The 16,527-nt window shown below is 46.2% G+C and overlaps 1 protein-coding gene across 1 annotated transcript; it reads right to left on the reverse strand.

The window, feature by feature from the left end:
* Window positions 1-10,382: 10,382 nt before the first annotated feature.
* On the reverse strand, window positions 10,383-12,009 carry LOC130550038 (alpha-1-antitrypsin homolog). The gene is made up of 4 exons (XM_057327376.1): window positions 11,331-12,009; window positions 10,947-11,217; window positions 10,698-10,845; window positions 10,383-10,571 (listed from the first exon to the last, which is right to left on the reverse strand). The coding sequence occupies exons 1-4, from the start codon at window positions 12,001-12,003 to the stop codon at window positions 10,383-10,385; spliced, it is 1,281 nt and encodes a 426-aa protein (XP_057183359.1). The 5' UTR covers window positions 12,004-12,009.
* Window positions 12,010-16,527: the final 4,518 nt, after the last annotated feature.

Raw genomic sequence — 16,527 nt, forward strand, 5'->3', positions numbered from 1 at the left:
ACCACACTAAGGGGCGGATACGGTCAAAGGTTAACGCAAAGGGGGAGGCCCCCTCGCAACGTGGGTGGTCCGGAAGTAATTCAACACCCCCAACCCCCCCTCCGCAAAGGTCAATGACCCCATCAATCATACATGTCAATCATTTTGACACTATGACCCGCATATATACTACTCATATTCATTTCAAGTAATTAATTTGACATATTTTTAACTAAAGTTATTACTTGCAGGATTTAGGCCTACCTGAAGCGACGACCTGACCGGATCCAGCCATGAGATAGCTCATTAGATATGCATACAGTCCAGCTGTCATTGTCTTAAACTTGCTGCTTGTCAGTTCCTGGTCCCGCCCAGTTTCCATGGTAACTTTTCTCCGCTCCAGTGTGTGATACACATTCAGCTCGCAACCAGGGCCAGATTATCCAATGGTAGTGGTGGGCGATACTGTAAAATTTAGTATCGATCTGATACCAAGTAAATGCAGGGCCAGTATTGCCGATTTCGATACCGATACCAATACTTTTTACTTTTAAAAGCATTCACTTGAACTTACATTTACTTTCCTGTAAATGAAATGTCATGATTTATCAGATGAATGCATCATTAATATGCTAAATCTGAATACATTTTCATGACCACTAAAATATTTTGTGATTTGTGCTCTTAATGTGCCTGTAGGCTAATTAATCATGTAGATGTTAAAACACTGGACATCATTTAAACCAAATAAATTTATTTATTTAGTTATTTATTCCTGTAATCGAATTTGCAAACATGAACTTTGCACCAAATTATTACTGGAAAATAGTAACAATAACAGATTAACAGAACAGAAAAATGATATTTAACAAAACAATTTCTCGTTATCCCAGTACTATTCTCTAGCTTTAAAAAAACCCAAAGTGGACAAAATTATTACTCAAGAACAAAGATTTTAAAACTGCTTTTCAGTTTTTGATCAGTGTTATGTTTAGACAAAATAATAGAACAAATTAACATGTTTCCCTTTCATTACACTTTTTTAAGTGAATTTATAAACTAAGTGCACACTACTATTTAAGCACTTTATTTACTTTGTGTCTCAAACAATAAAGTACTTTCAATCTTTGGCTTTTTACCCCCAAAGGCCCACTGCCATACATCGCATTTCGCAGTGTTTTTATTCACCGAGGTGAAACAACTCGACACGATGTTCCTCTTCTTTTCGCCGGCTGCAGCAGCGTCTGCGTGCTTGCGCTTGGTGCTGCTGAGTCACGTGATAGCGGACTACAAAACACAGCAGGGCAGGGAGGAGCAACGTGTGCAAAACTAGGTGTATGGGAAATAGTTTTTCTTCATTATACAATTATTAGCTACATTAGTAAATAAATAAAATCAGTAGTAAAAACTAAAAACACATTAGTATCGATATTTATATGTTAGGCTCGATCCTTTTCGATACAACCTCAGTATCGAAAGTATCGATACTTCAGGATCGATCCGCCCACTATCCAATGGGCATTATGGGCACAGGCCAAGGCAAGGGAAATTTTTTTCACATAACAGCGTTTACGCCATATTCATTCTGCCGTGTGCTTCTCTCTCCCACGCACATGGAGGTGCACACACAAAACAGTGTTTCTAAATTAGGAAGTCTGTCTTTTGATTTAGTCACTTTCACGAGCCCTCCAGCGGCTTTTGTTTAGAAGAAGCGCATAGCGTCAAACCTAGCGACTTCTTGGATAAACCTTAGCTTTCATTCAGTGGGAAAATGTCGCCAGTGCTGCCCCGCGAGCGCGAGGTCTCTCTTTCCCGGCAGGAAGAAGCAGCACCGTACGACAGGTAACTTGTGAATACAATGATTACAAAACAGCGTTTCCAACAACCTGTCACTGTTATTGACTGTTTGGATATATAAATATGAACAAAGTTCGTCGGTAAATATGCACATGTTTACCGTGAGGCTGTGTGAAAGAACATATAGTCGAAATCACCGCTTTTTATTGTGAGTTGTTAGATGATGTCGCGTCATGAACTGACAACAGAAACTGAAAATATGTCAATGAGAACGATTTTATTGTTGTAAATATAATGAGTTGATATACCCTCGCGGCTGTCTTAAATCTTAAAAGATTAGAGTTTTTTTACATTTATTTGGTGGTGTTTCCTTGCCAATTGTGAATTATTTTTTAAGTATCAGTAACTTCCTTACTTTACCAATATTTAGCCTTCATTATTAGATAATCCACAGTGCTTTTACATACATTGCAAAATGTTTATGATGATGTCATAATATATATGCTAAAGAAGTATACTTATAATACTTGTTAATGTGGTTTAGTGTAACACATTACACGCTTACATAATAACGTGAGTCGCGAGGTGCTTGTTACACAAATAAAGTTTAACAAATGGACAAATTACTCTTGTAGTATAATCATTGACAAAGACTGCCCTGTCCGTTTAGTCTTTGAAAAAATGAAGATGGAAATATTTTAGAATTGCATTTAAGAATATTTTTAAGAACTTTATGTAATTTATCTGAAGAAAGTTCTTATATTTTCTCTTAAGAACAGTTTTGTGAATCTGGCATGTTTGTTTTGAATTATGGAAGAATCTGATAGAACTGAATTAAAAGGTTGAGGTGTGGTAGTGTGTGCTTGAATATGCCAGTGAGTTACAGTATGCAGGGAAAGGGTTTAATATTGTTGTTGCTGGTCCAGGAAGGCCTTGTTGCAATCATGTGGTGTAAATGAATATTTACGTCAAACGTCTTGGTTACGGATGTAACCTCAGTTCCCTGATGGAGGGAACGAGACGTTGTGTCGAGCCGACAGATGGGGTTCGCTCTTGAGAACCTATCAACTTCTGACTAGTTTAGAAAAGGCCAATGAAATTGGCGAATGAAATTTGCATACCGGACTCCGCCCCCGGATATCCGGGTATAAAAGGGAGACGGTGTGCTGCATTCATTCACCTTTTGGTCTGAGGAGCCTGAGCATCCCTCGACCGCTGCGGCGAGCGGCCAGCGTTGTGGCAAGAAGGACACAACGTCTCGTTTCCACCATCAAGTAACTGAGGTTACATCCGTAACCAAGACGTTCCCTTTCTGTCGGTCTCTCGACGTTGTGTCGAGCTGACAGATGGGGTTCCTATGGAAAACGCAACAGCGCTGTGCCGCGTCACAATCTCTAGCGGAGCGACGCTGACTGGCCTAGCGCGAAATTGTAACCGTACAGTGGAGAGGTAGGGGGGTCCCAGAGCTTTTTAGAAAAAGGTGGGAAGCCCCTGCCACCAGCCATCACGGGCGGAGGCCTTGATTCTCTAACAGTGAGAAGCCGCCCGGCACCGTAAGGGCCACTGGGTAAGCATTATTCCCCCCTGGGGTAAAACGCTACAGAGACCACTACCTACCATAGGGAGGAATTAGTGGAGACACCACATGGTCTCACCATCAGGGGAGAACTCATGGGAAAATGTGAGGACTGAAGCAATTAACCGCAAGGTGGAGGTCCACCTAGGGAGGTCATGGGTTGCCGAGGTGGGAACCATTCATGAGGACACATCAGACGGAACAGCCCAAGGAGGGGGGGTTACCACGTCTGGAGCACTAGGTCCGGTTAGAGCTATGTGGTAGATAACTCAACTGTTCCCCAGCCTAAGGGGACAGGGCTGCTCTGCCCAGCCTGCCCCCAGGAAGGTGCTTAGTGATGGATGGAATGCCTGTTCTTTACCCAGTGCGGAAAGAAGGGAGGCGTAAATAGCCGCTGATCCCCCTAGAGGAGGGGGGAAGGGCTTTCGCAGGCGTACGGATCTCAGGATAGCGTGAGAATCACCGGGCCCGAGTTCTAGGCAATCTGTGGACACGGAGGGTGCTTTTAGGTCCCCTACCCTCTTGGAGGTGAGCGGTCTTTGTCGTGAGGTGAGAAAGAGCGGCAGCTCCGACGGGCTCGAAGGGGGGGGGGCCTCTTGAGGCCCGCCACCTAGGTCGCAAGAGGGTACGGAGCGCGGATGAGGCGGTAGCCTTCTCGCATCCCTTAGGAACCTAATGACCAGTTCATGCTGTCCCAGAGGCTTCCCAGCAACTGGGTCGTGATGAGCGGCTGTAGCGGCTTCATACCTTCCCAGTGTGGAGGGTGGAGAGGTTACTCTCGAGTCTCTCTTGAGGAAGGGACAGCACGTTCCCGTTCGAGCAACTCCGCGGGTCTTCTCTTCGAGAAGATCACCAGGATGAGAAGGGGCACCACTTATGGGCGTATAGCCACCTAGTTGCCGAGGCCCTAGCCTGAGTGATGTCCCAACCACCTGGGGTGGGCCCCTCAGGATCTCCTCGTGCTGTCCAGACATGGAGGTTCCAGGGGTCTGCCTGGGGTGCCGTAACGTGCCCCTTGCAGGTCCTTCACCAGGGGGATCGGCCAGGGGGGAGTTGTTGTCAAGAGCCTTAGCGCCGAGAACCAAGTCCGGTTAGGCCAGTAGGGCGCAACAAGTACCACTTGATGCTCCTCTTCCCTGGCCTTGCACAAGACCTGTGCAATGAGGCTCACTGGGGGGAAGGCATACTTCCGCTTACCCCACGGCCAGCTGTGCGCTAAGATATCCGTGCCGAGGGGTCCCTCGGTCAGGGAGTACCAAAGCGGGCAATGGGAGGAGTCCGGGGAAGCAAACAGGTCCACCTGTGCCTAGCCGAACTGCTCCCATATGAGCTGGACTGTGCGGGGATGGAGTCACCACTGTCCGCGACGAGAGAGCGCATTGGCTGTCTGGTTCAGGTCGCCTGGGATGTGTGTGGCTCGCAGGGAGCTGATCACCTGCTGACTCCAGAGGAGGAGGCGTCGGGCGAGTCGTGTTAGCTGCTGTGAGCGAATGCTACCCTGACTATTGATATACGCCACAGCAGCTGTGCTGTCCTGACCGGACCAGCGCGTGCTTGCCCTGCACGAGAGGTTGCAACCTCTTCAGTGTAAGTAGCACAGCCCACAACTCTAGGCAGTTGATGTGCCAACGCAGGTGGGGGCCCGTCCACCGCCCCAACCCTGAGTGCCCGTTGCACACGGCACCCCAACCCTGCAAGGAGGCATCCGTCATCACCACGTGCCTTGACACCTGCCCTAGGGGGACTCCTGTCCGCAAAAAGGTTATAGAAGACCAGGGGGTCAGGGTGCGTCGGCAGACAGGCGTGATGACCATACGCCGGTGTGCCACGCTCTCCAAGGAACCTGACTCTGCAGTCAGTGTTGGAGTGGTCGCATGTGCATCAACCCGAGGGGGACCACCCCTGCCGAGGATGCCATGTATCCCAGGACCCTGGAAATTGTTTTAGGGGGACCACTGACTGCCTGTGAACCGTCAGGCAGTTCAACACTGACTGGGCGCGCTCTGTAGTCAGTCGCGCTGTCATGGAGACCGAGTCGAGTTCCATACCGAGAAAGAGGATGCTCTGCACGGGGGAGAGCTTGCTCTTTTCCCAGTTGACCTGTAGCCCCAACCGATCTAGGTGCCGGAGCACCAGGTCCCTGTGTGTACATAACAGATCTCGCGAGTGTGCCAAGATGAGCCAGTCGTCGAGATAGTTCAGTACCCGCACACCTCTTTCCCTGAGGGGAAGGAGAGCGGCTTCCACGATCTTCGTGAAGACACGTGGAGACAGGGACAGACCGAAGGGGAGGACCCTGTACTGATATGCCTGCCCCTCGAAAGCGAACCGTAGAAACAGCCGATGTCGAGGGAGGATCGAGACATGAAAGTACGCGTCCTTCAGGTCGATTGCCATGAACCAGTCCTGACATCTGACAGACGTCAGGATGCGCTTCTGCGTGATCCTCCTGAACGGCAGCTTGTGTAGGTGCTTGTTCAGGGCACGCAGGTCTAGGATGCGGCGCAGCCCCCCGCCTTTCTTGGGTCAATGAAGTATGGGCTGTAAAACCCTTTGAACATCTCGGCTGGTAGGACGGGCTCGATCGCTCCCTTCGCCAGAAGGGTGGCAACCTCGTCCCAAAGCATGGGCGCATCCCCACCTCTGACTGAGGTAGAGAAGGATGCCCCGAAACTTGGGAGCGCGTCTGGCGAACTGGATCGCGTAGCTGAGACGGATCATCTTCCCTAGCCAGCCTAACGGCCTGGGAAGCTGAGCCAAGCTCCCAGGAACCGAGACAGGGTGACTAGGGGTTTGATTTGTTTCATCGCCCCCGCGGGGGGTGGTTCGATGGCCAGCAATACGGATCCCTTGCCAGGGGAGGGCCCCCGGGGAGGAGATCGGCTCTGCTGTTTTTCCTGCCTGGCGATTGCGCAGCTCAACGCACTGTCTGACTGAGAGTGCTGAGGGCTGGTGTTTATACTCAACGTTGTGCTTCGCCATGGCGCAACGTCGAGTTGCCGTCCACCGTCGTGGCGAGGGTGGGAGCGGCTGTAATGACCCAGAGAGAGAGGAAACTCTTTTTGTGAGTAATGGGCGCTGGAGGGGGCCAGCAGGTGGTGTGACGGGGCCGGAACCGTCCCTCTTCGATCCTCCAGCGATGGAGTGGCTGGGGTCGGGCCCGATGGTATTCTCTATCTCCCTGGGGTTTTCCCATGAGGGTCGCTTTCACCACGGCTGCTGATGGGCGATGGTCTCCTCTTCGATGTCTCTTCCGGGGGGCCGCCTGAGTGGGGGGCGCCAGAGCCGGAGGGCGTCGAAGAGGACCAGGGCTGCTGGGAAGCAGACGTTGCACGGGACTCGATGGCCGAGGGGGGATATGCTTGATATCCTCTGTCTGCTTCTTTACTGTCGAGAACTGTGGCTCGACAGTATCTCCAAACAGCCCCCTTCCTTGCGAGATGGGTGTGTCGAGAAAGCGGACCTTCTCGGCGTTACTCATCTGTGCAAGGTTCGGCCAGAGGTGTCTCTCATGGACCACAAGTGTGGACATCGCCCGACCCAGGGCCCGCGCGGTCACCTTGGTCGCCCGTAGAGCGAGGTCGGTGGGGGCGCGGAGTTCCTGTATAAGCGCTGGGTCGGTCTTACCCTCGTGGAGCTCTCTCAACGCCTTGGCCTGGCAGGAGCCATAGCGTGGAGAGAGGAGGCAGCTCTGTCCGCCGCAATGTAAGCTCTCGACACCAGAGATGCCGAGACCCCACATACTTTGGACAGGAGTCTAGGTCGAGCCCCCCAGATGGCCGCCGCCTGCGGGCACGAGTGCACTGCTGCGGCACACTCCACCTCGGGGACATCGACGTATTCTCTAGCTGCCTCCCCCTCGAGGGAAGAGAGGGTGACAGAACTTGTTAGACGTGAACGTGCCGGAAAGGGGGCTTTCCAGGTCTTACTAAGTTCCTCATGCATTTCCGGTAAACACGGCACTGGGGGCGGGCACGGCTTGGAGCCACGCTCAACCCCGAGGTGCCATGTAGCCAGCCGCGAGCGCTGGGAGAGGCAGTGCGGGCACTGCAACCCAACGCTCATGGCGACCCGGGAAAGCATGGCTGACATTTCGACGTCCGCTTCTTCCTGGGCTCGACCCCCCGAGGGAGGGAGCCCAAGGAATCGTCGGAGTCGGATGGCAGTACATCACCCCCCGATGCTGCAAGAGACATCTCATCATCACGCATCGTGTCCGAATACGTGTTTGAGGAACAAGACGGTGGGGCCGTCTCCTGGGGAAGGGTCAGATGAGCGAGATGAGGTGCGAATGGTCCGTGAGCCAGTGGCTGGTGGATAAATGCTCACAGTAATCCTCATATCACCCTTGCTGCTTGCCGTAGTGGGCGGCAGGGCCGTTGTCCTGCCGTCATGGAACGGGGAGCAGACGAGGTGGTGGCTGAGTCCCGTGGGAACACAGCCACCTGTGATGCAATGTCTGAATCGTCAACCGCCCGCAGTACGGGCAGGACGTATCCACAACATCTGCCCCAGCGTACTGGAAGCAGACATCTTGTCTGTCCCCCTCCCCGGTGAGTGTGTTGCACCCATGAGAACAGCGGGACATGCCACGCTGGAGAAATTTGCTCTTTTAGAGAAAAAAACTCAAACACTTCTGGAACTGCCGAGACGCCCAGGGGAAGTTGCTGCAGGAAGGGACCATCCGCTGCACCATGTCATAAGATTCCAGCAGTAATTCGGCGTAGAGATTGAAGTCTCGAAGTCGATCAGTGTGAAGGCTCCGAAGAACAAAAGGTGAATGAATGCAGCACGCCGTCTCCCTTTTATACCCGGATATCCGGGGGCGGAGTCCGGCATGCAAATTTCATTCGCCAATTTCACTGGCCTTTTCTAAACTAGTCAGAAGTTAATAGGTTCTCAAGAGCGAACCCCATCTGTCAGCGCGACACAACGTCGAGTGACCGACAGAAAGGGAACTGGGATTAATACATAAATTTAACAATTTGAAATCTCATAAATTATTATTAAATTGCAAATTAATAGCCTTTTTATTTAAAAAAAATTATACACATATACTAAAATTTGCCTGTTAAATATTTTAGCCAGTATTCCATCGATGCCTTTGACTGTATTTATAAAAATGTCCTGTAAGAGCTTAGAAGAACACTATCATTTAGCCACTGCTATACCAACAGAGGCCCAGCGGTGGCAAGCCGCTGGTGGCGTGCCACCGAAAAAAAGCTGGGAGTCCGACAGCATTTTTACATTGGTCGGCTTGCCGACAGTGTCCCGACGGTGTTACATCTGTGTCAAGCCGCTGAATCTGTGCCGCCCAGTTTGCCACTGCTGTACCAACAGAGGTCCAGTAGCAGCAAGCCACTGGTGGCATGCCACCCAAAAAAAGCTGGCAGACCGACAGCATTTTTACATTGATCGGCTTATCGAAAGTTGGGCCGACTGCCTTAAGCCGCTGAATCTATGCCGCCCAAAAACCGCCGGTGGACCGCCAGGTCATTGTTTACTGGGAAGCCATCTTTAAACTAAATAATTTATTTAATTATGGTTAATAGGAAATAAAATGTATTTAAAACGTGTATAAAAAACAAATAAAAAGTATATACAAATGAATAAAACTGAAAGAAACAGATTATGGGAATGAAAGTGCAGTTGGTGTGAACCAGTACAGTGCTCAGGTTGTAAATGCATGGCTAATCAAATGTGTTTTTAAAGTTATGTTTTAGGGGCTTTTTATGCCTTTAATGGGATAGCACAGTTAGAGAGGTGACAGGAAAGAGTTGGGTGGAAATGGATCGTGAACAGCAAAGGACCATTGAGATGGGATCGAACCTGGGTCGATGTGAGTGCACTGGCACTATATGGCAACACATTAAGCACAGGGCTATCCGCATCAGCTAAATAAGTGTGTTTTTAATCTGGATTTAAAAGTGGCTACTGTTGAAGCACATCTGATATTTTATGGAAGCAGATTCCAGTTATAGGTGGCATAATGGCTTATACTTGTTGCTTTAGACCAGTGGTCACCAACCCTGTTCCTCGAGATCGACCGTCCTGAAGATTTCAGCTCTAACCCCAATCAAACACACCTGAACTATCTAATCAAGGTGTTCAGGTTTGCTTGATAATTACAGACAGGTGTGCTGAAGCAGGGTTGGAGCTGCAGTCTGCAGGACGGTCGATCTCCAGGAACAGGGTTGGTGACCACTGCTTTAGACTCTATGGCACATCATTTGTGTATTATTTGTCTAACTGCTGCTGCTTCACACTTTAAGGTATGTTTTGCTTTATTTTTCATTCATTAATTTATTGGGTTTTGCAGGTGGTTTTATGCAGAAAATTGTGTTTGGATCGTGTCTGGTGGATTTACTTTTCCAACTCATTCTCTTTGGGCAGGCTAGATTGTTATGTTGTGTTCATGGTATTTATATCGATTCTGTAGTTTTATTGTTTGTGTCATGGTTCTGCCCCATCTTGTCTTGCTTTTCTTGATCTTGTGGCAGAGCCATGACAGAACCTCTTGTTTTATGTGGAGAGTGACAGTTTTGGCCTTCCATATACTCCCTCTCTCCGGTGTGGCGTCTTTGTTCCCACCCTTTCGTCTCGTTATTGCTTGTTAATTAGTTCATGTCCCGCACCTGTTCCTTCTTGATTTCGTCCCCTTTATATAGTCCTCATGTTTCATTGTCCTGTGCTGGTCCATTGTTGTGTCGTGTTTGTATCTTGTGGGTGAGTTACTGTCTTTTAGTCAGTCTAGTTTATTGTAGTTTAATGTCAAGTGTTAGTATTAGTCCAGTCTAGTTAGTCCTTGTTCCTGTTTCCATGTTTTGTTATGTTATCAACCAACAGAACACTTATGACTGTTATAAATTGCTCTCAGTTAACGCTCATTAACTGATTAAATAATAAATTGAAATATTACACTTTGGGCAACTAATTTGACTAGCATCATAAACATTTATTGTTTACAATAACAAGTTACAATGAGATCTTTACAAAGATTAGCAGGCTTATAGAGATGGGCAGAAGGACCTCACTTTGCTGGATTGTAGATCTTGCCCATGAAGAGGATACTCTTGGTGCTATCTTCTACAATCAACACCAGGAAAGGCCGGTTGAGGGTCACAGTGTCTGGCAGGGACATTGGCATTATTTCTATTGTAGTTACAGCTGCTGCCTCAGTGCCTTTCTCATCAACACTGAGAACTGCTTGATGGACAACCTAAAGATTGGGTCAAAATGTGAGAAATGCTCTCTAGATATATTTAGTGTATTCAAATTATGTTTAATCTTACATTTTTTAGCCACCAGTGGCTAATAATAACAGAAACTGATTTTTCAAACATACCTGTGATGCCTTGACTTTGACCTCCTCTGTAATTCCAGAGAAATCTGCTTTGTCACTGAACGCATCAACTATTCCCATTCCCTCCAAAGTCTCTTTCAGATTGAATGTTGCAGAGATGGAGAATTTGGGCATGAACAGGTCCACAGAGCTGTAGGGGAGAAAGGTTATATATGGTCACACATGGATAATTTAAAACCAAAAAAAGGCCAGAGTACAGAAGCAGAATTTTAAAGCTATAGCTAGTGATACCTTCGGAAGAGTTTTTCATGCCAGTTCTTTAGATGGTGTCTGCAGATGGAGTCCTCCACCTCCTTTATCTTGCCTTCATCAGGAAGAATGATCATCATAGAAGTATTGCCTTTGTAGGGTACCATCAAGACTGTGGTGTGGTTGTCATGGTCCTGATAGATGTCATAGCGCCCTGTTCTCTTCATCATGTCTACTTCTACTGTGGTGTCCTTGTCCACATGGAAATTAGCTCTGTGTGTCTGCTTTACGTCAAATGGCTTGTCCCATTTTCCTACAAGGACAAATTGCAACTCAAAGTCAGTCAACAAAACAAGATTTCTACAAAGATCAGTATGTACATATGAATAATTTAACTGAAAGCAAATATTATATACTGTGTTTCACCTCTGAAGTACATGTAGTTAATCAGCATCATCACCAAGCTTGGGTCCAAGTCCTTCACCATATCAGTTATCTTGTCATGGGTTTTCTTGGCAATAAACTTGTTAATCTCTTGTGCTGCAGTGTCAGGCTTGGAGAAATCAACACTGAAGGCTTCACTGCTATAGTAATGGTGAATGTCCTTAAGGAATTTATCAATCGCTTTGAAGTCTTCTCTAATGGCCACACCAGCACCAGCCTCCAGCTGCATAGCATCCTGGCTGTGTCCAAGCATGTGGAGCAAGTGCTCATAACCCTCATTGACTTGTTGAGGCTGCAAATTGCTGTAACCCAGACTGTTATATATCTGGGAATGAGTGTCACTCTTGGCACCCACAGCCAGCATGCTCAAAGCCATAGCGATACCAACAGGAGAGAAGAAAATGTTCTTGCCCTGGGCTTCGGGGAGGAGAGCTAATTTCTTGTAGAGAGCAAAGGCAAAATCAGCATTGTGTGGAGCAAGTAGATGGCAGGCATCATTGCCCTCATGACTGGGGTGGGGTTCATCTTTCCCATGGTGAAGATGGTGGTGGTGGTCGACCGAATGTTCACTGTGGTCATGGCCATCATGGGGTGCAGCCCAGGCAGTTGCCACAAGCATCGCAGCAATGACACAGCAGTATACCCTTTCTCTCATTTTCACCTAGATGTTTTAGAATCAAACAGCACAATACTGTAAAAACAAAGTTTTTGAAAGTATGTGGTTTTAATAATCTGAAATAATCTGAAAAAAAGAGCATTTATCTAATAATCTAATAATTTAACCTCACTTTTATAAACCGCTTTGAAAAAAGCATCTGCTAAATGCCTAAATGTAACTCTATTATATTTGATGTGTTAGGTTATACTTATAAAAAAACATGTATTGTCAATTTTGATACATTATAAAACTTGTTATTTGGTTTGTTTTAAAAAAATATATAAATTTAACATCACTTACCAAGTCCTGTTGACAGGCGACTCTTTGGATTGGGCTTTGACAATTTATAGTTTTTCAAGCATCATCTGAGTAAAAACTGTAAACATTAACCAGTTTCCACCCCATTCTATGAACACAATCACTATGGTTATCTGCTCTACATTATGCAACACAGTTTTGGACTTCTGCATCAGGGGTTTCAATACTGAAGTTATGTGTTTGTTCGTTGAGGTTCATTAGAAAAAAATAGATAAATAGATAAGAATAACATTTAATTGAAATTTTAAAGTAAACTTAAATTAACTGAAGAAACAGTATCATAAGTTTAAAAAACATTGACTCAATTTATTTCATTTCTTTGAAAGAAAATGTAATGACATGAACGACATTCATTCACTCACTCATTCTATATTTTGAATTTTCAGGATGGTTGAAACAGTACCCTCACCTGAAACATTTGTATGATTGGCGAACATAGAGTGAATTAGGCTTCAGAATGGAGTCCCTGAAGTAAGTTTTAGTTGTTTTCTGACTCTGGGAATCAGATCTCTGCTAACATGTCATAGGAAGAAAGAAAATCAATGTTTTAGACAATCTGGAATGCTATTCTCTCTCTATTTTAATGCCAGGTTTATAACAAATGAATTCACAATACAGCTTGTTAAGATGGCTGTTAACAGAACTGCATTTGGCCATAAAACTTTAAATTGAATACAGTTTCTTCTGTACTGGATTACATCTTAATGCGTTCTAATACATAGACATGTAGAGTTAGAGAATCCATGTGTTCGGGCTTTAGGTTGAAAAGCTATAATAGGTTCAACAGCCCTTGTGGCACAGCAATAGACAGGTGACTGTCTGTGTGCAGAAGCTTCACTATATAGTAGTCCAGTGGATGTCCTAAAACATCCTTAGCTGCACCACCTCCTCTTTATTCCCCACTGATCCCACGTACCTACATTTGGTTTATTTTTATTGATCTACACTTTTTCAGCATGTGCATGTTCAAAGTTCATTTGACACGCTGTGTTCAAAGTTTCTAAAGGTGGCTTGGAGGCACAAACTTTAAATCCTTAATTTCCTATTGGAATGGACATATAATTTCTAGTAACTGGGAACTGAGCCCGTGGTGTCAGCAGTTTTTTATGTTTTTGGTTTATGGAATGGTTTTCATTCAACAGCATGTTTGTCGTAATACTGAATGTGATCAATTATTTTTCCATTTGCACTCAGTGCTTCTCCAGGTCTTGAAAGGAACAGGAAAGTATATGGTACAGAGAAGCCCAACTGCTCAAATGGTTCTTAGTCTATGTGAGGCCATAAGATGTCCTTGTTATATTTAATTGGGCAGATCACAGTCGCAGCAGGGAGATTTTTGTTCAGTTTATACTTCCAGAGCATCAGACCACCAAACAAACCAAATACAAGATCCTTCATACAATTGAACAACTGCTATATCTTAGGCTTGCCCAATTGCCTTGAAGAACGGAAGATTAGCAGCTAGGCCAGTTGCGTGAATAAAACTACCCCAAATTTCTTGATAGCGCTGTTACACAGAAAATAGTGATACATGTAACTGGCCAAACTCCTGTTTGAGATGTTGAAAGATATTGACATTGACTAGTGACCCTGAACTTAAACGTAAACAATCACACTTTCTAAGAAGTTGTTGGCTGCCATAGTGGACAGTTTAGATTGTTTTATCTACCTAAGGGTCTAGTGTCAGTGATATGGTCATTCTTTGATTGCAAAGACAAACTCTGTCTTAACATTATGTGAATTTGCCTTGTACTAAAGGTCTCTAAGCCAAAGTCAAGAAAGCAGTGCAATTAAATTTTAAACCTGAAACCTATTTTTCATGAAGTATTAACTTGTCGTCCGTTACATATTTTATATATATCAATTTTATAACTCTTAACAGTTCTGAAAGGCAACATTTAATGAGACATTTTTATTTCAACACAGCAGTTATAATGTAGAGGTTTTTAATTATAAAAAATGCGGTATACGGAGGATCCCCAACTTAGAATTAAACAAGAGGTCCTTCGTAGGACATACTAGCCAGGTTTCCATTACAGATCTGCGCCAAACTTAAGCATTATTTTCTAAATATCGATTAAAAAATATTGTGGAATGACGGTGTATCACTTGTCCTTATTAAAGACAACAGACGCTAATGCCATCCGTATACACGCCGCGTGCGTGCTTCTTTATTAGACCATAACAACCCCATTTCCGGAGCAATAGTGCCCTCTACTGACACTCATCAGTACAGACGCCGTTTCCATTAAGTGAAGTGAAGTGAAGTATTTGTCAAGTATGGTGACCCATACCCGAAATGTGACCTCTGCATTTAACCCATCCAGAGAGTAGTGAACACATGCACAGCAAGTGGTGAACACACGTACACCCGGAGCAGTGGGCAGCTATCACTGCAGCGCCCGGGGAGCAAGTAGGGGTAAGGTGCCTTGCTCAAGGGCACCTCAGTCGTTACCCGCCGGCCCTGAGGATCGAACCGGCAACCTTCATATTTAGGCTCTCTAGCCATTAGGCCACGACTGCCCTTTAAACGGTGTTATGCAACTGATTGCCTCTTTCAGGTATTCCAGATTGCGGTGATCTGTAATAACATTGAAAGTTTCCTTCGCTCCCTCCAGCCAATGCTGCCATTCCTCCAAGGCCAGTTTTATGGTAATGTTCCCGATTACCGATATCATAATTTTGCTCCGCCGGGGACAGCTTGCGGGAGAAGTAGGCGCATGGATGGAGGTGTGGTGGACTCCCCTGCCGCTGCGAGAGCACTGCACCCACCCCCAAGGTAGATGCGTCTACTTTGACGATGAAGGGGAGGTCTGGGTTAGGGAGGCAGAGAGTGGGTGCAGTACTGAAAGCTCCTTTGAGGGTTTCCAATGCTCAGAGGGCTTCGGGGCTCCAGGACAGAGATATAGACCGTGTGCTGATCATGGAGGTAAGGGGTATTGCAATGGTGCTGAAGTTTGCTATAAAGCAACGATAGAAGTTTGCGAATCCTAGGAATCGTTGGAGTTCACGTACTGTTGCGGGTTGGGGCCAGTTCTTGACGGCATCCACCTTCCTCTGGTCCATGGTGACTGAGTTGTAACTGATGAAATAGCTGAGGAAGTGGATGGTGGACTGGTGGAATTCACATTTCTCAAGTTTGAGGAACAGATTGTGGTGATGGAGAGGTTGAAGAACCTGGGTGATGTGGAGAGAATGTTCAGCAGGGTTGTTGGAATAAATGAGGATGTCGTCGATGTATATGAGAAGGAAGTTATTGAGCAAGTCTCTGAAGATCTCATTCATAAAGCTTTGGAATATTGCCGGAGCATGTATGAGTCCGAAGGGCATGACGAGGTATTCATAATGGCCTGATGGGGTGTTGAAAGCTGTTTTCCACTCGTCTCCAGATCTGATTCGTATGAGGTTGTAGGCGTTCCTCAACCCTCAGGGCCAACCCATATGGATCTCACATGAGCAAACACAATCAGTCCCAAATAGGCTAATCACATGGGCCCAAGTTAGGACTCACATAGGTGATGTCTATATGGGTTCTGATTGGGAAAACACATATCGGACCCTAATGGCCAACCCATATGGATCGCACATGAGCAAACACAATCGATCCCATATAGGCTGCCCACATGGGCCCAAGGTAAGACTCACATAGGTGATCTCTAAATGGGTTCTACGTCGGAAAAACACATATTGGGCCCTCATGGACAACCCATATGGGTCTCACATGAGCAAACACAATCAGTCTCATATAGGCTGCCCATATGGGCCCAAGGAAGGGCTCACATAGGTGATCTCTATATGGGTTCTGAATGGGAGAACACATATTGAACCCTCAGGGCAAACCCATATGGATCTCTCATGGGCAAACACAATCAGTCCCATATTGGCTGCTCACATGGGCCCAAGGTAAGACTCACATAGGTGATCTCTAAATGGGTTCTAGTCGGAAAACACATATTGGGCCCTCATGGACAACCCATACGGGACTCAAATGGGCAAACACAATCCCATATAGGTTGCTCACATGGGCTCAAGGTAGGACCCACATAGGTAATCTATATGGGTTCTGAAAGGAGAAATACACACAATACATACATGAAAAAAATATATTTCCATGAATAATCTTTTACAATTTATTTGGGACCTTCCCATTTTTACAAAAAGTTATTTTATAATATTTTTAATAACTGAAGCTGTCAGTCAGTT

This window comes from Triplophysa rosa, unplaced genomic scaffold (assembly GCF_024868665.1).
Source record: "Triplophysa rosa unplaced genomic scaffold, Trosa_1v2 scaffold223_ERROPOS78530, whole genome shotgun sequence".
Classification (NCBI taxonomy): Eukaryota; Metazoa; Chordata; class Actinopteri; order Cypriniformes; family Nemacheilidae; genus Triplophysa; species Triplophysa rosa.

Coding starts and splice junctions, on each gene's coding strand:
- LOC130550038 (XM_057327376.1), bottom strand. CDS start 12,003: ATGAGAGAAAGGGTATACTGCTGTGTCATTGCTGCGATGCTTGTGGCA. Junction 10,846..10,946: donor CATGAAAAACTCTTCCGAAG/GTATCACTAGCT, acceptor TCTCCCCTACAG/CTCTGTGGACCTGTTCATGC. Junction 10,572..10,697: donor TCAAAGTCAAGGCATCACAG/GTATGTTTGAAA, acceptor CCCAATCTTTAG/GTTGTCCATCAAGCAGTTCT.